This window comes from Camarhynchus parvulus, chromosome 8, assembly GCF_901933205.1.
Source record: "Camarhynchus parvulus chromosome 8, STF_HiC, whole genome shotgun sequence".
In the NCBI taxonomy this organism is placed as follows: Eukaryota; Metazoa; Chordata; class Aves; order Passeriformes; family Thraupidae; genus Camarhynchus; species Camarhynchus parvulus.
Window position 1 is genome coordinate 26,424,641 of NC_044578.1, and position 22,924 is coordinate 26,447,564.

The 22,924-nt window shown below is 50.9% G+C and overlaps 1 protein-coding gene across 1 annotated transcript in view; it reads left to right on the forward strand.

Moving 5' to 3' along the window:
* PAPPA2 (pappalysin 2) overlaps positions 1 to 22,924 on the forward strand; it is an 87,816-nt gene that overhangs the window by 55,985 nt on the left and 8,907 nt on the right. Inside the window, 7 exon segments of the mRNA XM_030952967.1 lie at positions 17 to 188; positions 2,388 to 2,562; positions 4,890 to 5,106; positions 11,350 to 11,518; positions 12,242 to 12,374; positions 13,493 to 13,602; positions 16,098 to 16,169. Of these exon segments, the coding sequence (XP_030808827.1) occupies positions 17 to 188; positions 2,388 to 2,562; positions 4,890 to 5,106; positions 11,350 to 11,518; positions 12,242 to 12,374; positions 13,493 to 13,602; positions 16,098 to 16,169 (1,048 nt within the window).

Sequence of the window (22,924 nt, forward strand, 5' to 3'; positions counted from 1 at the left end):
CTGTTCTCCTCCACAGCTGTGCCCACGGTGCCTGTGTGGGATCAGGAACCTGCACGCAGCCGCTGCTTGCTCACGCTGCCACCCTCAACTGCAGCTCGGATGGCCCAGGGCACATGGCATGTGCTGTCTCCTGTGAAAAGGGCTTTGTCCTCCACTCCAATGGTGGGAAGAGGCTGGGCTCCACGCAGGTGAGTGGCCTCAGGATGGCCCATGGGACCAAGACCTAGATAAAAAAGATTTAACCACCCTGAGGTGGTTGGAGAGAGCACAGACCACTTCGTTCCTCCAGCCTCAACCTTTTTGCTGCTTTTCCAACACATGCCAGCTCAATGACACTCCAGTGCTGGACCCCTGTGCTTGTGGCTGGTGTTTCTGCTTGGAGATCCCTCTTTCCCTTACTGCAGTGCTAGTTCTCCCAGTCCAGTGTTGTCTGCAGAGCACAGCTCTGCCAGGCTGAAAGGTGCTGCAGGGCATGTCCCAAGTCAAGGTGATGCACTTCAACAGAAAGAGAGGTGGATATTTCTGCTCTCCAGATGGGCATTGCTTGGAGGGTTAAACATCCCTGGGATGTTTTCTCTCTTAAAGCTGAAGTTAGTGGCTCAGGAAAAAATGAAGTCATTGCAGAGCAACTATATTTAGAGGCAGCTGAGAGCATGGAGAGCTTTTCTTCCTTTGTGTCGTGTTGCAATAATGGCACAGGGGTCACCGTGAAAGAGTTTGTCCCACTTTCCAGAGGGTTGGGGGTTACCTCATGAAAGCCAGGAGCCAGCACAGCTCTTAGCTATTGACTGAGGAGACCTGGGATGATGTGTCCTTGGGAGCTGAACTGCCTTGGTCCAGGCAGTCACCTTGGCAGGCGGGTAGGCACACAGTGTCCTGTCCTGTCCTGTCCTTGGGCTGTTTCTGGAGCGGAGAACAGGAGCCTCTGGGGCTGAGCTGGTCTGCATGCCAGACTGAGCAAGGGTGTGAACTTGCTTGGGGCAGACAGACAAAAGTGAGTTGGGCTGTGTCAGAAGGGCGACATTTCCTCTCCTTGGAGATCTGCTCGTGACACCTGGCAGGCAGGTTCCCCGTGCTGCAGTGTTGGCCAGAGGAGAGGTGGACACTGGGAAGTGCAGTAGGGCAGCTGGAGATGCACTGCTCACCACTGGGACGTTGTTAATTACATGCCCACTGGGCCTGCCCAGGGAAAACAAAATGTTCCCATTCTCCGAAACGAAACCGCACAAAATGAATCTGCCTGGGGTGACAGCTTTCCTGTGTCTGGCAGTGAGATGGGAAACTTCTGAACAGAGTTCTACCAAGTGGCTGTCACAGCAGAGGGCAGCTTGCAAGGGCCTTGCCCTGAGCCCTCCAGTGGCATTACAGTGGTGTCTGGATTGTGACCCTATTTAGGAAAATGCACGCAGCTCTTCTCCTGAGCTGCTCTCCAGCTCGTTCAGCTACGCTAGGATCCTACTGCACACTTGAGAGTGCCAGACTCAAATTTAGTGATCTCCTTCAGAGCCACCACAGCCAGGTTCAACCAAAACCTGCTGGTTGAGAGGATAGGTCATGTGTCCAGCTGCACCAGCAGTGTGACTGTACCAGCCATGAAGGGACATCAGGAACATTGGTCTGCAGCCCCTGGCTGAGGGCTGCTGGGCTGGGGTTAGCAGTTTGGGAATGGAAATCAGAGAACAATTGGGGTTGGAAGGGACCTTTAAAAGATCACTTAGTCCAACCCCTCTGTTGTGGCTAGGAACACCTTCCACTAAGCCAGGTTGCTCATAGCAAACTATCATTCACCATTCAATTTTGATGAAGTCTGTAGCAGGTGTTGACCATATTTAGTGGTGTGACCATGGTGATTTTTGATCTTGGGCAGTTCTGAGTAAGAAGGGCTGTATAATTAGGATTTGTAAATGAGGTTATATGATTTCAGTGGGGTCTGTGGGCTGAGGCATGAGGGAATTGGTACATTTAGGGAAAAACAATCAACAGAAGAGCTCTCTGACTACAGTAGTTGAAGTAAGACTTGATCTTTTAGGGGAGGAAATTGCAGCACATCCAGCTGGAAATAGCTTAGCTCAAGAGGTTTCAGTGAATATTGAGGGGACTTTCTTTTTTTCCCCTAATGGGGACTGGTACCACCCAGACAATGTAGCATGCACAGTGTTACCCCCAGGCACATTTCCTGCTCTCACACCCCACACATCTCCCTATGAACTGGTCAGGGCTTTGTGATTCACTGTCCAGAGTGGGGAGAAAGGGCACAGTGGGGGAGGAAAAATGTTGGAGCGCTCTCCTCATCCTGAACCCTGTTTGGGCCTTTCTGCTGTGGTGGCACAGCCATAGATCAGAGCTCTCCTCAGGAGTCTGATGGAGCTTTGCTTTCTCTGCAACAGGAGGTGGTGCTGACGTGCAGCTGGGGACAGTGGGACAGATCTGTGACTTGTGACCCTGTTGACTGCCATGTCCCTGACCAGTCCCTCGTGTACTATGCCGAGTTCTCCTGCCCTCTGGGAACCACCTACCTGCAGAGATGCTCCTTCTCCTGCATCCCCCCAGCCAAGCTTCAAGGTATGGTCTGGAGTGTCAAGACATTTCACCACCCTTTGTGATGCCACATTTCCATGCCTGTCCCAAGCAGTTCAAATAGAGAATTTCTTGGAATTTCTCACTTATCCTGGATTTGCCAGCTGGATGAGTTCTTGAGATACTTCCTGAAATGATGGGTATCCCTCGCCCTGGAACAGAGACATCCTAGTGTGAGGATAATTCCCTCTGACTCCCATCCCCTGGCAGGCAGCCCTGATCCATCCACCTCAGGGTGTAGTGATGTCCTCTCCTGATAACTGGTCCAGCCTCCAGTATTACAGTGATGGAGACAAGAAACATGCAGGCAGACAGAGAGGACTTCAGAGAGCCAGCAGTGGCTCTGTGCCTGGTGGCTGTGGGGAAGCCTGTGGTTCAGGGCGCTGGGGCTGTATAAAGCCATAGAGACTGATGCCCACAGCTGTAGAGCAGTCTGGGAGATGTCCACCACCCAGACACACCATGGCCTGGCTTTCATTCTGACGACTCCATCAGTAGCCACAGGAATTTTTTAAGCCAAGTCAGAGAAAGAGAGCTACTGTTCTGTCAATGCAAGGGCTGAGCTGGATGGGATTTCAGGGGTAATTGCCTTGACAGCTTCAAGCATTGGGACTTTGTGAGTTTCCACCAGTGCCTTTGCTCTGAAAAAATCACATACAACAAATCATTTTAATGGGTGCCCTACTTTATGGAGACATTTATAGCTGAAATGTATGAGAATTGTTTACTTATTGTAAAAGGAAAAACTTTAAATCTAAGGATCAAAAACTGCAGAGAATTAAGGTCCCATTTCATGACAGGGAGGATGGTGGCAGATCCCCAGAGTGGGGTGATCAATGGGTAGCATGCAAATGTCAGCAACACAAATTCTGCATGAACTGATGCCCATTGCCTTGGGTTGGTCAGCTGAGGCAGAGCTTTAATCTGATCTTGCACTCACAGCTGCCTCTTGGTCCTGCTGCAGTCCCTGGGAGTTTGCCATGGGCTCCCTCCGTGGGAAGGGGTCGCCTCCATGGGCCCCTGGGTGACTTCCAGCATGATGGCTGGAGGTGCTCAGCCAAGGCTGCCAAGCCATGGGGGTAAACTCTTGGAGTGCAGCTGACACAGCTGAGCCACTGAGGCAGGGACATGCTCTATGCCTGCTCCCCCCAGAGACTTGCATCCTTACAAGCAAGCTAACAAATGCTAAGAGTAGGCAAGGAAAGGATGATGTGGCTGTGTGGCTCTTGGAGGTGGGAGATGACCCCTGGCAGCCTTGACCCATCAGGAACACAGGCGCTGAGTAGAGATGTGATCTTGTCTCTGGCCCAGAAGTGTTTCTGTAAAAAGAAAGGGATGTTTGAAGGAACTGTAGAGCAGCCTGGCTGCACCACAAACATGCTGATCCAAACCTCTCACTAGGAATAGTCCCATTCACTCCAATCCAGCTTTTTTCCTTGCTCATCAGTTCCCAATGAACTATCCATCATGCAATCCATCATTCACACCATGTAGGTGAGGTAGTCCCTGGGCACTCCCTGCAGGCATCCAGAGCTGTGCAGTTTTGGCCCCCCATTCAGCTGTGGCTATCAGGGACAACAAAGAGCTGGGCTGTAATCCTCAACCCAAACCTCTAATGATGGGTGCTTTGAATTCCCAGTCACACCAGTGAAGCCTCCCACATCTGTCCTTGTGGCATTTTCCATCCTCCTGACTCTCAGGTTGCCCAGAGAGGTGATGGATTCCCCATCCCTGGAAACATTGAAAGGCAGGTTGGGCAGGACTCTGAGCTACCTGACCTGGTGGAAGATGCCCCTGTCCATGGCAGAAGGAGGTTGGACTAGATGTGCTTTAAAGGTCCTTTCCAGCCCAAACCATTCCATGATTCTATGATCTTACACTGCATCTGTAGTAGGGTATGAGAGCTTGATCAGCATGGCTGAGGAAAAGCTGCAAAAAGCCCTTGGGGAGGATGAAGGTGGGCTGAACTAAACAGGACAGAGCTGTCCTACACTAAGACCCATGGCTGTCCTGAGGCACCACAAAAGAAGGCAATTTTAAGGGAAAGATCTGGGGAGATTTGCAGAACCAAGATCCTTTCTCCAGCCTCTAGAAGTTGACCCTGCCATACTTTTGTCTGCATTCAAGTATTTTCTGCTACAGCCTGACCAAGCAGGCGATGGAGTCCATGGTCTTTGTGTTTGTTGCCCCTTTGGGTATCAATGTACACTTAACAAGAGGACTTCTGCTGGTCGCTCTGAGCTCCCCTCAGCAGTTCTCCATTCCTGGCTGAAATGTAACCCCACACACCTCTGCTTCTCTTTTGGGGTCAGGAACAAACCAGTGGCTCACCTGCCTGGAGGATGGTCTCTGGTCCCTGCCCGAAGCCTTCTGCAAGCTGGAGTGCGAGGCGCCTCCCGCCGTGGCCAACGCCAAGCTCCTGGTGCCGCGGTGCCTGCAGGGCAGCCACGACGTGGGCTCAGTCTGCCGCTACAAGTGCAAGCCCGGCTACCACGTGCCGAGAGCACAGCAGACAAGCCTAAGAAGTAAGTCTGTGGCAGGTCTGTTATCACCATTTCTTTCCTCCTCCCAGTGTGTGCAAGGAGCAGAGGTGACCGGACAACGGCAGTCTCGAATAGGTGTTAGAAGGCAGAGCAGCTTGCTCTGATCACACAGATTTCCTAAAATACAAGAGGCATTCCCTGGCCTAGGTGGGAACAAGGTGCTGTTGCACACATGGGTGTGTCAAGTACTTTAACCTGAAACAAGCAGATCTTCTTGTGCACCTTAACATATTTGTCACTCTGTGAAAGTTAAGCAGCAAATTGTTTGTGGAATCCCAGGTAATTAGACATTTACAAGATGTTGGCAGATTCCTGGAGCTTCTGTCTTTCCTAAAAGTGATAAAACATGGAACAGAGGCACTGCAAGAATGAATGGCTGCCTTCTGTCAGGGTTAACATCTCACCCGCTGTGCCTCTTGGCTAAATTTAATATCTCTAGCAGTGGCATTTCAATGGGAGAAGATTTTTCCTGATGCTTCGGGGAAAAATTCCTGGTGGTTCGCTAGCCCTGCTCTCAGCCAATATCACGATGCTGGGGGATAAAGCAGAGCTTTGTGTGTGACTCCTCCAGCCAAAGTCCCCATTGGGTTTGGTCACTAAAGATTCCCTGGCACTGGCTAGGTCCTCCCCAGAGTCTTGATTCTAGCCCAGATCAGGTAATTATGTGTTAATTGTTTAATGCCCCCTTCCAGTTTTAATTGGATGCAGACTTCATCTCTTCTTTGCTCTGGGGTAGAGTTGTTGTGCAGTGGGAAGCAGTTGCCAAATTTCTTGCCTAGTAATGAAGGAAGTGGTTTCTGTAAACAGCTTTTCACAGTGTTAGGAGCATTTCTTGGGCCAAAGGGAACTGAGCAAATGATTATTATGGCAGCAATCACATGGACTGCTTTGCAAACTCTAGAGCAGCTTTTGTGCCTGTGGCGCTTCAGGCACTGGGCATTCAAACAGATCCACTCAGCTTGCAAAGTGAGGGAGGCCCCCTCTGTCCTGTTACAGCAACTGCTGGTGACAGTGATGACCCCTGGGAGATCTTGAGGCTCCTCTGATGTGTGAGTAACTTCCATATGGGTCTGAGCAGCCTGTGAGACAAGTCAAGGAAAATCATGTGGAGCGGTTTACGTTTTCATAGCAATGCATGTTGACATCGCATTTTCCCCTTTGCATTGTCACTGCTGCTATTTCATCAGATATCTCTGATGGTGGAATGCAAAAACCACATGAACAAAACCAGAAAAAGTATTGCTTTCCTATCATGGAGATTAACTCCTAGGTGAGTGGCCCAGCCCAAGCAGAAACCTTTCCTTGGGCTTGTAAATGTCATTGTACTGTCTCATCAGGAGCTCTTGGTCACTCTTAGCATGAGTACAAACCCCTTGGTGTGGTGTAGCAGCTCTTAGCCCTTAGGTCAGTTCCTGGACTGCTGGAAATCTTTCTGGTATCTCAGCCCTGGCAAGGAGAGGGTGGGAGCTGCCAGAGTGAGAGGTTGATCTCTTTTGATCATGCCAATTTTGGAGAAAGGGAGGTGCTGGGGCGTTCTGGAAGCAACCAGCTTTGGTGAGGTGAAGGTTGCTGATGTACTGGTGTGAAAGTAGGATCTGAACTGTTGATTTGGACTTCAGGTTTTTAGGGTCTTCTGCTGTGTCTCTGGGTTCAGAAAACGGAGTTCTTTATCTATTGTCTCCCTGTTGTCCACCAACCCAGCAAGCACAAGCCTTGCTAAAGGATTTAGTGCCATGCAGGTGTGGAGGTTCATAAAGAAGCCAGACTCTCTATGTGTACTACATGTTGGACAAAAGTCAAACATAATCTGTGGCTGACACTGAAGATTCCTCATGCCACTAACTAGCTCACCCTTGGAAATACAGTCAGGCTTCCTTTGAATTATTCTTCTAGCTCTAGATTTGTTCCTCATGTGGAGTTGCCCACCTTATGCAGGCCTGAACCATGGTTGGGATCCAGCTGTCTCCATGCAAGTGAAGATAATCTTGGACACAGATGTTCATGCAATTGTATCACTTCTATTTTTTATTTGAATTTTACTGCAGGAGCAGTAAGGATGCTTAGAAGGGGCCGAGGACAAAGTTGAAATTAATTTCCCATAGTTTAAGTGGAAGAGAAAGGGGATGAAGAAATCACTTGTCCCAGAGATGCCTTTTGTCTGTTAACCTGGGTGAGGAAAGGCCCTTGGGAGATCACTGCTTGTCAACAAGGGATCCTTGAGGAAATACTGATTGTGTAATCACGATCCTGCCAGAAAGTTGCTGCCTTCCTGCTGGCAGGTTCATCTGACTGACAGTGCTGACATGAAGGGTAAAGCTTCTTTGCCTCTTCCTAAAGGAGATCTGTTATCAGCCTGGAGAGGCTCCCAGCTGCCAGGCTACTTCACTTCTAATTCCAAATAAAGGTACCAAGGGGAACTTAACACATGCATTTGTGCTTTGTGATGGGAGCTTTCTGGATTTAGGCAGAACCTGTGCCATGGCAGTACCAGCCCAACACCTGGATCACACAAAGATATGAGCTGTCAAGGAGAAATGTTCGGCATCACCCAGAGCTGTGGCATGGAAAAGTGCTGGCCTGAAAGCCAGGGGTCAGATACTTTGGGGGAAAGGGCATCACCCCCACAGTGCTCCTTGCTGTTGCTTCCAGCATGATGTGCCATCTGGAGCAGATCTCTGACAGGAATAGACAAGTTGCATGGGGTTTGGAGAAACTTGGTCTAGTAGAAGGTGTCCCTGTCCATGCCAGGAGGGTTGGGACAAGGTGATCTTTAAGGTCCCTTCCAACCCAAAACAATTCCATGGTTGTGTGATTGTGCTCCTTTAGAGGAGCACTCTGATGCTGAGAGGACACACTCAGTGTGGGGATCTAAAAAGTCAGACCCTTCAGAGGACTTGTTTCACTTGCCAGATGTGGGATGATTCCTTGGAGAGAAGAGATTTGGGGATCTCAAAGCTGCCTTTGTGAGGGGTTGAGCTCCTTCTGCTAGCTTCAGGGAATGAAGCAAAGAACCACTTTGGTATTTTCAGGCACATTTGAGAGTCTCAGCCTGCATTTTGACCAGAGATCAAGGGAGCCCAGCACAGTCCTCAGTCAGCTTCTATGGAGATGTCAGCCCCTCTTCCTTCTCTCCCTGTTTGAAAACAGCAGAGACCATGGAAGAAGGAGAGGAGGTGGGAGAATGTGGATGAGAAAATGGGGACTGGAAGGAGTTAGCAGACTCTGGGGACTGGAAACAAAACAAATTTCACAGCAGGGCAAGCAGGAGAGCCTAATCCAGGAGCACCAGGCACATGTGTGGTGGGCACAAAGGCACTCACTGCCTCTGCCTGTATCTGCCCCTTTCCAGATAAAGGGCAAACACAGCTGTGGGAGCCAAGCAGCCAGGTAAAGAAAATCCAGGCTGTCAGTCAGGTTCCTGTCACTTCCACCTCTAAGATTTTTGAGTATTTACAGCCCAGGTTGTCTAGGCTTTTTGGAGGGAGCACAGCAGTAGAGGGTCCTACACACTGGTGCAGCTTTCTTTCAATTTACTGACAAATCTCTCTCCTTTCCCCCTATTCTTTTTGAAGCTATCAATCTCCTGCCATAGGAGATGAGGCTTTAGGCTCATTTATCATCATTCCTGCACAGCAAACCCATTCCCCCCAAGCTGGCTGCCTCAGAAGATGGCTGGATCCCTGCATGTTCAGCTCCTGGAGCCGGGCATGTGCTTGTGCCTTCACCTCAGATACAGCCCTTGCTGGCCTTAAACATCTCCCTTGCCTTCTCTGTCCATTAGGCTTGCTTGGTTGGAGAGCTGACTCTGATTTTCCTGGCTTCCTTGTTAATCCTCAAGAAGTGCCACTAACCCAGATCAGAAGAAGTTGCAGGATGGGAGGAGGTCCAGAAATTTCAAGCTCCTGTGAAGTTGTGTGCATTTATGTATAAACTTTTTTTTAAAAGCCTCTCCTTTCCCTTCAGTTCATGCTTCCACATGAACTGGTTGTTTCACATATGTTGGAGTGGTCCACAGCCCACCCTCTACCCTGGGGTCAGCCTGGGCTGTGTTTGAAGTCCCTGCATGGATGGGTTTGGCAAGGTGGTCTGGGGGGGTGTGCAGGTTTGGGGAGAGCTGTGAGAGGCCATACATGGCCTGGCTGTGACTGGGCTCACTCCAGCACCACATCAAAACAAGGACCCCCTGTGAGGATGATGGGGCTGCAAACCACAGCCTGCACCTGAGCAAACTGCAGCTGCCACAGCGTGTCCTCCTCAGGCCTGACCCATCTCCCCAGGCCTCCCTGGGCACAGGGCCCCTGCCATGACCTGGAGAGCAACAGGGAGGGGCAGTGGCCAGTGAAAAGCCATGTGTGGCTGGCATGCTCCTGGTCTGTAAAGGAGTTTGCTGAGTGCCTGAAGGATTGCTGTTGCAGTGACTTCACACCAGCAGTGTGTTTCTACCTCCATAACCCCCAGTGCTTTACCCCTTCCAAGTCCTGCAGCTGGATCACACCCTGTGAGCCAGGAAGTTCAAGAAGGGGAAAATGCTGCTTGTGGAGCTGGACATCCAACATGGATTAGTACCTCTTGGCATGTGCCTTTGCTTACCTTTAAAGTTGGGCAGGGCAAAGCATTCAGTCAGATTTGAGAGAGGGCAAAGTCTGACGGGGACATCTTTGCAAGGCAGCGACTATCATCCTCATGCAAAGGGAAGGCAGACAAGGAAGTTAAATGAGGAATGGACTGAAACCACAGATGCCTACAATGGAATCCAATCCCTCTACCTCATCAGCTTTCCAAAATACTTCATAGCTGCAGTTCCCTTAGTTAATTCAAGGCTGCTGCTGTAGGAGTGATATTGCAGCACCCCTCACTGCTCAGGTGCTCACACCACAGCCATCCTCACTTCCCAGGTGGGCTGCAGGGAAGATTTGTGCCGAGCTCTGTGCCAGTGGACTTGCTGCATCCCATTCCCTACCTTGCCTGCTGGAGCCTGCATTCACCTTGGGAGGAACCCACTGTTCTTTATACAGTCTTGAGAAAAAACAGATCCCTGATTTCTGAAGGGAGAAGGGGATTCTCCAAGAGCTACAAATATTTTAAAATATGAGAATGCTGCAAAAGCCTCTAAAATGTCTCATCCAGGAGTTCCCAGCAGAAATCTGACAGGGAACACCCCTGGTCTGGCAGCAAGGTACAAATGAGGTCCCCCTTGCTCCTCCAGGCTGTGTGACCCTGTACCACGTGTGGAGGCACAGTTGGGTGGCCCCACACAATGTCATGACCCTTCACCAGCTGTTAAGGGGCACATGGGTGGCCCCACACTCTGTCTGCTGCCTCTCATTCAGAACAAGGGGCAATTTAATGCCTTCCCCCAGGGGTTTCTCTAACCCCTGGCGGCCCCCTCCACATACCTGTGGCAGGCCATAAACTCCCTAACGTGGCCTGGAGCCCTGCCTGCTGGCACCCGTGGAGGGAGAGGGCAGGGGCAGGCAGCTGGAGTGGGCTGTCTAGTAAAGGAGGACAGGAGTGGGGGGAAAAGCCTCCTTAAGGATGGAGCAATCAGCTTTGGCTCAGGTAAAGCCCATCAGGGCAGTGACATGTCCTCTGCTGAGGGAGCAGTCCTTGGCCAGCCTGATGCCTCTGTGTAAAAGATGTGGTGTCTCTATCAATGCCAGGGACAGTGAAAAGTGGGTGGGCTCTGCTCTTGGACTTTTTCTTTCTTTCTTTTCTTGGCAAGTAGCTTGTGTCTGGGCTGTTTTAGCAGCATAGGGTGGTACTGGCCTGCTGCAGCCCCTTGGCCAGAGCAGGATTGACAGATCTGGCTGGAGTACAAAGAGGAGCCTCAGGAGCAGCTGGGCACAGGCCAGAGGATTTACTGGTGGAGGCAAACTCCATCCAGCAAAGTATGCAGCTACTGGCTGGGGGACAAAGCAGAGCAGGACCTGCAGGGACTGTGGGAGCAATGGTTTAGGGGCACCACAAGAAGTGAGGGGCAGTGGGGTGGCAAATGCATCCTAGATTAGTGCAATCTCCACAGGGATGAGGTTAAGCATGGGGTGTCCCTCTGGAAGACATGGCCATGGTGAGGGATTGTATCGTATGGGAAAGTCCTGCACAGGGTGGGCATGACTCCGCTCTGGGAGAGATGTCTTCAGTCTGCTCCTGACATCTGTGGGATGCCTGGAGCAGCCTAGGTGCAGTGTTTGGGGTTCTGCAGGCCAGCCTGGTGTCTGTGTTTCCCCAGGAAGTTCCTGAAGGTGCAGTGCCTGGAGAGTGGGCAGTGGGAGGAGGGACACTGTGTGCCCGTGGTCTGCCAGCCCCCGCCCCCCGTCTTCGAGGGCATGTACAACTGCACGCAGGGCTTCGAGCTGGACAGCCAGTGTGTGCTCAGCTGTGAGCAGCAGGGACAGCAGGTGAGTCTGGGGGGAGGCACACACTGACCACACCTCGTGTTTCAGAGCAGCTACAAACTGTGCCGAGGGGCCCTGCAGCAGTTTGACCCATCCCCAAGGCCAAATACCCTTTTAACACCAAAGAGCAGTCCCTCTACAAGCCCAAAGGTTGGTCTTGCAGTCCCTCTACAAGCCCAAACGTTGATCTTGCAGTCCCTCCACAAGCCCAAAGGCTGTTCTTGCTGGGCCCCATACATGGCACAAGGTGCACCACTGCCTGGGGGATGCTCACCTGCTCCCTGGAAAGCAGTGGTCCTAAGCAAGCCTGCTTATCCTGTGTGAGAAGGGTCAGAAAGCATAAGTAGGGGGTTTCCAGTAGGTTTTGGGAGCTGCTGTGAAAGCATTCACTTGGGATGATGGTCAAGCTTGCTGCAGCAGTTGTGCTCACCAAGGGGCCTCCCTGGGCATGGAGGCTGCTGCCTGCCAGCTCTTCCACCCAGGTATCTTATCGATGCTTAGAAAGGGGCTTGTCAAGAGAAGGGTGGCTGATTCCCTCTGGTGGGATCCAGCAGCTGGGAAACAATTGCATTTCTGGTCAGTGCACATAGGCTGATGATGGCTGCAGCCCAGCTGCCTTGGGGAGCTTTTCTCTGGTGGGAGGGGTGTCCTTGCACGGTGCTCCCCAGAGATGGGCAGTGGCCAGGCAGGGTGGGTAACACCAGCTGCTCTCCCTCTGCTTTGCAGGTTCCCATCGTCTGCACTAAGGAGGGCTTGTGGACAGAGGAGTTCAAACTGTGTGAGAGCTTGCAGGGCACCTGCCCACCACCCCCAGAGCTGAACTTCGTGGAGTACAAGTGTGAGCAGGGGCATGGCATAGGTGAGGGCAGATGAAAACCAAACAGAAAACCAAACTTTGTGTTGGCTCAGTCGTCCCAGAGAGTTGATACCCACAATAGACTATAGATAGACTCTTCCTGTAACAATCCCCACTTGACAGAAAAAAAATCCTGTTTTCTATTCCATGATTTTAATAAACACAGAGCCAGGAAGGTTTTGGCCTTGTGCTCAGCCTGGTTGCACTCTTGGGCAAGACCAAATCTAAAGCTGTTTCCAGCATTAAGCATCTCTCTTTTCAGGAGCAGCAGGGATTGTCTTTAGGGCAAACCCAGCTCTTTGCACATTTTCCTGATCTGTAGCCCTCCATCTTTCCTGAGGTCTCTCCACTTGCTACCACTGCTGCTGTTTGCAGGGTTCATGTGACAAGTCCTAGATAAAAGCCATAAAAGCTGCAGTGACAACTGAGTGTAACAGGGCACTTCCACCAGAGGAGGGACCGCATCATCCATTTCTGTCTGCAGGACCTGGTTGCTCTGTGCTTTCAGGAAAACTTGCAACACTCAGCCATGGTTGTTGCATCTAGTCTAGCATCCCACTGGGCAGGATGCTTGAGCTCAGCCCATATTACTCTGAAGCAAACACACCAGTCATCCCAGTCTGGTCCAACCAGGCTGAGGACAGTCTAATGTCAGGGACTACTGAGGTTAAGCTCAGGACAGACCTGATGCAAGGCTAGGATTAGGACTGGGATCCCACTTGTTTTTCCAAGGTGGTTTTTGCAGCTTTTCTTCTTCCTGGGTCATGGTAAGGCAGTGGGGATTCTCTGTGGTAGAAAAGTTAGAGAGACACTTCTTAACAGGTCAGCAAACATCATGTAACATCCAGGCCAGACTTATTTTCATGCTGGGTCCCACGTCCTGCCATCAAGGTTGGAATCTTTCTCTTAGGTTGTGTTCAGTTTTCCTTTCATCTAGGAGAAGAGAATTGGGCACAACTCCTGTAGGCTCTTGGATAATTCAGGATTTGGGGAGGGAATTGCTATCCCAAGCTGGGAGATAAAGGGTCCTCTTTACATCTCTCTACCATCAGTGTGGCCTCCTACAGGACATTGATGCCTGGCTCTAGGTAAGCTCCTTAAGGCTCTCCCTCCTCCCACAGGTGCTGTGTGCATTCCTTCCTGTATCATTCCTCCCAGTGACCCCGTCATACTGCCCAGAAATGTCACTGCTGAGACAATGGATCACTGGCTGCAGCCCACCAGAGTCCAGGTAAAAGGGGGGATGAATTCTGCTAGCGGGGGGATTGCTGGCAGCATAGAGAGGGAACCTCCCTCCCTCTCCATCTGGTGTTTTAACCCAAAATCTCTGCCTCAGGTGAAGAAGGGTAAGGCTTGTAAAGACAAGCAGTGGATACTCTCATATACCAAAGTTCAGCACAGTTATCAGCTCCCAAGCCAGCTTTCCAGGAATTGCATGATACCACAATATATGAAGTTCTAATGCAAGAATCCCACTGATTTTTCAGGATGTGCTGTGTGCCTAGACCTGCTAAGCTACTGTTTATTGTCAGCCTGTGTGCTGGGAGAGCAAAAGCTGCCTCTGGCACAGTGTTAGCCTGGGTCCCCACTTACCTGGCAGCAGAGATGCAATCCTAGGCAGGCATTTCCCTGCCAAGGAAGAGGCAGGGCACTGTCAGCTGAAAGGTGTCTCCAGCTGCCAGGACCTGCTGGCCGGCTGGGTGCCTCTGCTGCTGGAACAGGGGAGCCTTTCCCTCCCCACTTCTTACTCATTTTGTAGGCAAAGCAGCTCAAATAGCTCGAATATTTTGGATCCTCGTGGCACGACTTTACCAAAAAGCAGCTCTGCCGGGGTAATATTTCTTAAAATAAAAACGAGATGTATAAGGAAGGAGGTGGAACAAAGAAAAGCAAACAATCTTCCCAGGAGCCAGTGCTCCCATCCAAATGCTTTCCCCTCCTCCTGGGAAGCCGCAGGAGGCCCAGCATCATGCCTGTGGATTCTCCTGTGCACTGCCTTGAATCAGACCCACGGCTGCCGGGGGGGTGAGGATGCCTGGGGCATGTGGGATGGTGAAGCACGAGCCTTGGAAGGAGTCCTTGCCTTTGAGGGATCGCATGGCTTGGCCCGTTGAGGCAGTGGTGTTCAGCTTCCCTTTCACCACCACTGCAGGCTTTCGTGCAAGGGAGGCATTTTGCAGAGAGGAGACACTATTTTAAGAAGGAGCTCTGTCCTTTGCCAGGAGCTCTCTCCCTAGACCATCTTGTTTTCCTCTCTGTCCTGGCTTCTGTCTCCGCTCCCCACTTGGCTCCCCCAACCTCCAAGAGTTTGCTGTTCCAGGAGCTGCCATGCTCCATGAGATGGAGAGGATGGGGCAAACAACACAGGGAACTGCACAGGCCACTTAGAGAAGGCACAGTCCTGTTTTGCTTTCAGCTCTGATTCATTGCATCCCACAGCTGAGCAGGTTTGTCTCTCTGCCCTTATTTCCCAGCCTGGAATATGAGTATACTAATATGAGTGTGCTAAAATGGCATCTGAGTTGCACAACAACCACATACAAAGCAGCTCCATGGGGTTGGGATGCACACATCCTCTTGGCTGGGCAGGATCTGGTGGGCTCTGGAATTCCCCAGTCTTTGCCCCATTAAGCTGGCTCTCTCTGGGGCTGGCCAAGGAGGGCCAGGACCTCACCCGCTCCAGCCTCGTCACAGTCTGGACCAAAGATGCTGCAGAAGGACCTGTGTGGGCAGAGCTGCCCCATCCCTAGCTGCCATGCCACCTGGGAATGCTGGAGCCCGTCTTCCTGCCCCTGAACATATCAAACAAGGCTGGTAACAAACACACCTACCCCTCTGTGCAATTCCTGTGCTGTGAAGGGCATCCTAGGACACTTTCACAGGCCAGATGCTGTTTTATGGGGCCTCAGATTTCAAAGCCTGCCTGAGCTTTACAAGGAGGAAATTGCATGTGTGGTGGGGCTTTTCTTCCCCCTGTGTAATCATCAGTGTTCCCCACAAACCCCAGCTAAATGAGCAGCGTGGTGTGTTCCAGGGCTGGGAAACTGAGCCCTTCACATCTCGCTCTTGTGTCCATCTGGCTGCAACAGCTGAGTTTGTAAATACCAGTGAGAACCTCAGAGTGACCAGCAGCCTGGTGTATCTACTTCAAGTCAGGTCTGGGGAGATGAGTCCTCCCTCCCAGGATGCAGTTTTCAGAGCCTGAGCAGGGATCAGTGAGCCAGCTGTAGGCACTGAGTGATGACCAGCTGGTGAATTCAGCATCACACAGAGATGTGATGGTAGATTCCAGCCTCTTGTGGCTGCTTACCCCCAGCTGGTCAAGTCAGACATAAATGGTGGCACTGCCAGCCATACCCACTTCTCAGGTAGTCCCTGTCCTTTCCCTTTGTCCTCTTCCAGTTTTGTATCATTATAGAAACATAGAACCACTAAGGCTGGAAAAAACTTCCAGGATCAGCAAGTCCAACCAATATACATCTCAATACACACACACACACACACACACACACACACATCCTTGAACAATGTGCTCTGGTCCACGAGTTCCCTTGGTGCAGCTACCCTGGGTTTGCTGGGCCAGGAGGGTCCTGGGGGTGTCACTGCTGTTCTGCCCCACAGTGAATAATGCAGTGCTGTAGGAGACTCTCTAGCTCCAGAAAGCACTGCTGGCTGTTCCCCTGCCTCATTCCCTTCACCTAACTGCTGTCTTCTGCTCCTCTCCAGAACATCGTGTGCACGGGCAGGCTGCAGTGGTATCCGGACCCCTCTGTCATTCACTGCATCCAGTCGTGTGAGGTAAGCCCTCCCTGTCCCCAGCACAAGCTGCCTGCTCCTTGCAGGAGAGCTCCTGCCAGTGAAGACCTGCTCCAGCACAAACCAGACACCTTTGACCTTGTGTTTGCTGCGAGCTGGACTTGCTGGATGAGCGGAGATAGCAGAGGAAGCATCCTTGGGTGGTGTCCCCACAGCCAGGATGGTGCTGGGGAGCAAGAGCTGCACAAGAACCCATTTCCTTCCTTGCCTGCTTCTTTTTGGCCAGCCTGGGCAGAATATTCTAGCAAAAGGATTTCACTGGCAAGGGGTATCCCCCAAAAGCCTGAGCTGACTCCAAGCTGGAATGTTTCCCTAACCAGAACCGCAGTTCTAGAGTAACATGGGTCCAGAAAAGCCCTGTGTGACTCACCTGTCCAAATCAAACAATCAGGATTTCCAGCCTTGTGTATGCAAAACAAACTGCTTCTGAAGAATCTGCAGACAAAGAATTCCTTGCAGAAATTGGTTAGCCACTCATTTAGCTTTGAATAATGACCAGGCAGGAGAAAATCATAGGCAGCCTGGAGTCAGTTCACAAAGGAAATTAAAAATAGGCAGTCTTTGTCAAGCACTAGTTGTTATTATGATTGAGGATAAAAGGAAAAAGGGGGGAAATTTTCGAATGTTGTATGCTGAAAATTTGGGATTTTTACCAAAAAGGAAAATGTAAATGGAGTTTGCACACCAAAAATAGCTTTGGGGTTTGCTGATTGTATTTTTTTCTTGTGCTCATTTCAATGCAATGATTGCTTTTCCTCGCTGGTTCTGCTGAGCTCAGCTCTTTGTGGACTGCCGTGTGGGGGAAAGGGCAATGTTGCAGGGGGCACGTCCCCAGGAAGGAAACCTCATGGTCTACAGAAGGTGCAGCAATTATTTCCCAAATTTGATGCCTGTGTTGTGCCTGTCTACTGCGAGACACAGGCAGAAAGAGTAGGGGAATGAGGTGCTGTGTGCCTGAGAGGTGTTTGGTGATTGAGTACCAGAAGTCAGTGGTCCTCTGACATTTTGGGAGTTCTGTGTCTTCTAAACCACAATCTTTTAGCACAAATCTGGGGTAATGTGTTTGAAATGGGATGGCTTAAGTGGAAGAGCAGACCAGATGGTTGAGTGATTGTCTCTGTGGTGGTTCTGCTAGCAAGGGAGAATTTCTTGTGCTCTCTGGGACTAGGTCCTTTCAACAAAGAAGCCAATGGAGTGTGAGGTGTTTCTTCTTCCCTTCCTGTGCAGCTCAGGTAACACGAAGCTGACACAATTGTGAGGCCTCTCTCTTAGGCTCAGGTACACCAGACTGACCTTAGTGTTTCCTCCTCTGTCTCCTGCGTGGCTCCTGTGCTTCACCTTGGGTCTGTGTTCAGTGAGAGATCCCATAGGGAATGATGAAAAGTGCCAGTTTGTGTATGTGTGTGTGTGACACAGACACACTGAGCACCTGAAGTCCCAGTGTAAGTCACTGTGCTCTCATCAGCCACCCAAACATGCTCACAGCCAACATGAGCTCTTTCTGTTCCTATGTGCTTGTCACCCTCCTTTACTCTTAGAAAGCAGCCCCAGGCAGGACTCTTGGCACACAGGAGGTTAACCAAGCCAAAATCTTGCAGTGTCCCACCAGAATATGGAGAGATTCCATGTTCTTCTTCACCCTTGTAGACTTTTAAATACTTTTTCTGCTTTCAATTACTGTTTCATCAGGAATGACCAAGCAGTCAGTACATGTTCTTCCTTCCCAGGTCTCACCAAAGCCCTCCATAAAGCTTCCTTTTGCTGGAAATGTCTCTTTTGATGGGACACAGGACTATATCTGTTGTTTCTGCAGTTGCATCAGCCTGGCAGTTCAGATATCCTGAGGTCAGCAAGTACACCCAGATCTTTCTCTTCCTCCTTTGTTTCCAACTGATGAGCACCAAGCTAACAGCAGATGTTTTGCCGTCAGTACAAGAGCTTGCCCTTTTAATTTTATACAAGAGAATGTCATCTTGTTTCTTTCTCTAGTCCTTCAGGTCATCTAACTATTTGTTAGATGTCCTGATCCTCCTCTGTGGAACAGTGCCTTCTTCCTTGTTAGCAGTTGCATCAGGGCAGGCCTATTCTTAAGGTCACAGTCACTCACTGTAGCACTAATGAAGATTCATCCTCAGATAGTCTCTTTCACCCTTATGCTCTCCTTTTTGATACAGCTCCCAGCCTCCTCCTCATCCCTGTTTTCCTTCTCCTCACTTCTCATACATATCTTGGTTTATTCTTTTCCATGTGTTTCCTCCTAGAGTGCTGCAAGCTGCTAAGGTTGGACCAATAATCCAAATTTTCCTAGATAACTTTTCCCCCCGACATGAGTTTCATAATAGTCGCTGTCTTGCTGTAAAGAGTAACTCTTACTGAAAGTGCCTCAAAGTATTACTCTGGGAGCTGCTGCTTGGCCCTGGCAAGAAGGGAGATGTCACCAGGGAAGAGAGGTGTCCCCATTTGACCACAGAATACTCTGAATGTTGTTTCTACCTCATCTGTGCTGACTTCCATCCTCATTCCTAGTCCTCTCTGCCCTCCTCCTTGTGAAGAAAAACTCTGCAGTTCTCAGAGGCTGTTTCACTTTCCCCAAACCCTTGTGGGTATGGAGGCATCCCACAGCAGGAGCAGGGTAGAGAAAGAATATAGCATGTACTCTGCCCTCACTGCATGGCAGCCTCCCTCACACACATGGTTCAGGTTCACTTCCCATGGGTCATATTAGTCCCAGATTCCCTCTCATTTCATAGGAGCCCCTCAATGGAGACTCCTCCTTTAAGAGCCCAGACTCTGCCATCCTTGGGCAGTGAAACGCTGTTCCAGTGGGCTGTCCATGTCACCTCAGGTCTGAGTCACCCCTTGGAGATTCCATTGTCTCTCCATTGACTGCCAAGTGTGCGTTGGATCAGGAAGTTTTCTCTTCTGGATGCCACAGTGAGGGGAGCAACCCTACATAACAGAAATCCAGGCCACCTGGCAGCTCGTACTGTCTCTCTCTGGTGGAGTCACTTCAGGCCGGTGCATGGGAGCAGTAGCCAAGGCTCAACCTTCCCAGCTCCATCTGGAACTCTGCCTCATATTGGAAAGTCCAGGTCACCATGCAATGGCTTTAGAGGGACTCTCACTCCCTCCCTCCCTAAAGAAGGACCGCATCCTTATCCTCTGCTGGCGGTGGATCAGCCTGCCTGCTCATCCCTGCACTCCTCTCCCACCTCCCTTCTCTTTCCGTTAATCTGGTCATCCATCTGCCTCCCTCTCTCTTGGTGTGCCTTGCCAAGTTCCCCAGTGCTGGAGCAATGAGGCACGTACGTCTGGGAGGGAGGGAAGGAGGGAGGGAGGGATGCAAACCCTTCCAGGAGCCCGTCAGGAATTCAAGTTAGTGCCGAGCGCACTTTGCCTTTCGAGGGCCAGCGGAACATCTCGTCCCCTGCCATCAGTAGAAAAACAGATGGCAGCACCAAGGGAGGGGGCGTGGGGCTGTCAGGAGAGGCGAGTGGAGGAGAAAGGAAACCCCTCCTTCCCACCATGGGTTGGGAGGAGGTGGTTTTGGTCCTGGTGGTGCGTTTGACTGCTGTGAGGGAGGTGTTTGCAGCGTCTGGGTCACGTTCTCCTAAGTCATCCCAAGGTGATCACCTCTGATGCATCATCCTCCTGCGCTCAAAAGCAAGTGAGACTGTGGACTTCAGAGGAGGAGACAGCATGTACAGAGATCCAGGTTTTTCCCTTGGACTGTTCCTGCCATGGTCCAAAGTAGCCTGTGCATGAGCATAGCTGCTATAGAGTACCTCCTAGTCTGTGCAGTGCCCTACACCTGCACCCCTCTGTCTCCCACCACAGGGCTCCTGTGCTTCACACTGTAGATGTGGTTTAGGTGTAAAAGTTCACTTGTTTCATCATCATTGTGTTTACTCAACGTTATTCACAGGGCAGGGTAACCACCACTGTTCTGCTCAAATGCACTCAGGGAAAGCCAGCCTGCTCTTGCAGTGACCAGAGTGAACCTGGGCAGCTTTTTTTGGGCAGCCGACACATTGTGCAACATGCTGGCCTCCTTCTCACCTCCAGCTTTGTGTCATTATGTGCAGGTAGCAAAGGGTTAATTGGAATGGACTTTGGCTTGAGGTCTCTGCCTCATGCTCTGGATGAAGATGGCCAGAGAACAGCACTCTCTTGTGAGCATGAGCTGCTGGGAATTTCTCAGGTCTGCCCTGCATGAGGACAAGGTCTCTCTGCCCTCTCGTGTTGCTGGTCGTGTTATCACAATCGTAAAACATGAATCTGTTCTCTGTTTTGTGGTTTTCCTGAGGTATTACAATGGAAATGATTAAATAGGGACTGAAGTGTGTTTGTGGTTGCAAGTTGTTCCTGAGTCTCTTGATCCAACAGGTAGTGAAGGACCCTGAAGGATCCTTAGCTCTTCCCACCAGCATGCACAAGACCCTCCCTCGGCACATCTGTGGTTTGTGTCCAGCATTTCTCAGTCAGAATTAACCCTTTGGAAGGCATATGCAATACGAATGGTGGGGAGTGTCCCCTAAAATCTGCTGTTCTTTCATGTGATGGGAGACAGGGTGACACTTGTCCCCTGGGATACCACTGCAGCTGGGCCCCAGCTGCCTCTGCTCCTCAGTATCAGTGGGGCTGGAGACCCTTGGTTCTCACTCATCCCAGGCTTGTGGGTCTCTGATTTTGTACCATGGCAGAAATCAACACAGGAAACTGGTAAGAAATGTGATGCTGGCAGAATGCTGTGCTCCAGGAAAGATTGTCCTCTGTACTTCTGAGGCTTAAGGCAATGAGGACCACAGGCACCCCAGCTGCACCAAGGAGACTCTCCAGAGCAACTACAGCTGCGTGGTCAGAATTTAGTCACCCTGCCATGATTCACACATCTTTCCTCTCTCTTGGACCAGGCAGTGCTGTACCTTCACCCTGTTTAATGCAGCTTGTACAGACAGGGAGGGGGCTTGAGGAGCAAGGGCTGCAGGTAGTGGTCACTCCTGCATCAGACCTGACCTCTGACTGGTGAAGGCAAAGCCCTTCATGCTGGGGAGCTGGAAGGCAAGGTGGGGAGCTCTTTACGTACCTGCTGGGTACATTTTCATCCTGCTTTTGGCATGGGTGGTGTGGGCTGCTCAGCAGGGCATATAGCCTTCTAGGGGATGATCCCTAAGAAATCTATTCCTCTTCCAAAAATCTGAGCTGAGGTGTGCTTTTCCTAAACAATGAGAAGATCTCTGTCCCCTGCACACACATAGAGTGTGATTGTAGCAGCATCATTTTATTAAGAGACAAAGCAGAGGGAAATAGATCACACAGCAGCAAGGACAAGGACAAGGGACACTTCCCTACCTGCAGGGTCAGGCTCACAGGACCCCAGAAGATGGGGTGGGTCTTTTGGCATGAGTAGGGCTCCAGCACCCAGACACACCACCAGTAGTGGTGGAGCCCCAAAGAGGTGTGAGCAGCCTCAGCTTCCCCAGCCACATTGTGCCAGCAGCCCTGCACTTGGGATGTGCTGACCTATGGCTGCATCTCTGCCCTCTCCAGTTCAGGTGCCTTCCCCTCATCCCCATCCATGTCCCACTTTTCCCCCTCCCAGCAGTCCCAGTCGTGCAGCCAGTGGTACAGACGGAGTGGAAAACCACTGAAAGCACCCGCTGAAATAAAAATCAATGAGTCGTTTCTGATAATAAACATCCCCAAGCACAGCCCAGCCAACTGCTCTTCCAACACGAATATTCATTCCCCTTCAGCTCCTTCATCCCTTGTACATTGTTTTTCTTTCTGTTTAAGATCTGTAACAAGAACTTGGCAGAAATCAGATACAAATGGGTCAGGAGGCCCTTGTGGTTTTCAAGGCTTGTTTTCCATAACCCGTTCTATCCTGTAACATATTTTGCACAAATGGCTTGGCAGGAGATCTAATCCATGCAGCAGGGGAGCCACTGAGGGCAGGATGGCAGGCTGGTGCTCACAGCACAGGAAATCCTGCCTTCTCTTGTGTGTCCCAGCGGTGTCCCTGTGAATGGTGAGCCACCATGCTTGCCAGGAGCACTACTGACACACAGCAACTTCCTCTGCTCCTCTCTCCTTGTTCTTTCCTGCTTCTGCTTCTCTTCTGTTAGCACTGAGATCAGGGTGTAAAAAGGACAAGGCTGAGGAACTCACCATGCATAAATCATAGGCATGAATGTTTAGATGGAAGCAAAGATCTGCTCTGATGTGGTGATCTACACTAGCATTTCATCCCTTTCTTCCCTCTTGTCCTTGGACTGTGCAAAGACCTTTCCAGCTGGCTCTCTGCTGAGACATGAGGAAGAGTAGCATGACTCTGAGCAGCACAGTGCAGAGGGATAACGAAACACATCCCCATTCAGGGGTCCAAAGGGGTCCAATGTTCACTTCTGCAGCAGAAGTGTGTCCAAGCCAAATCCTGGCCTGGGACACAGAAGCACTTTCAGGCACTGTGAAGGCAAGGACCTGCTCTCCCAGGATGGCCATTGACAGCAGCCTGTGGAGCCTCTGTGCACTCCATCCCCCTTACAGACACCAATCCTGTACAACCTCAGCACAGACTGGTTCAAATGGCCCAGCTGTTTGCAGGAAACCCATGTCCAAGGGACCCCAGTGTCCTGAAGAACACCTAGAGCTCCACACCAGCACTGCTGGGAGGTGCTGTGGCAGTGCAGTGATGGTCCATGAGCTGAAATGAGACAGCAGGATGTCACAACCTT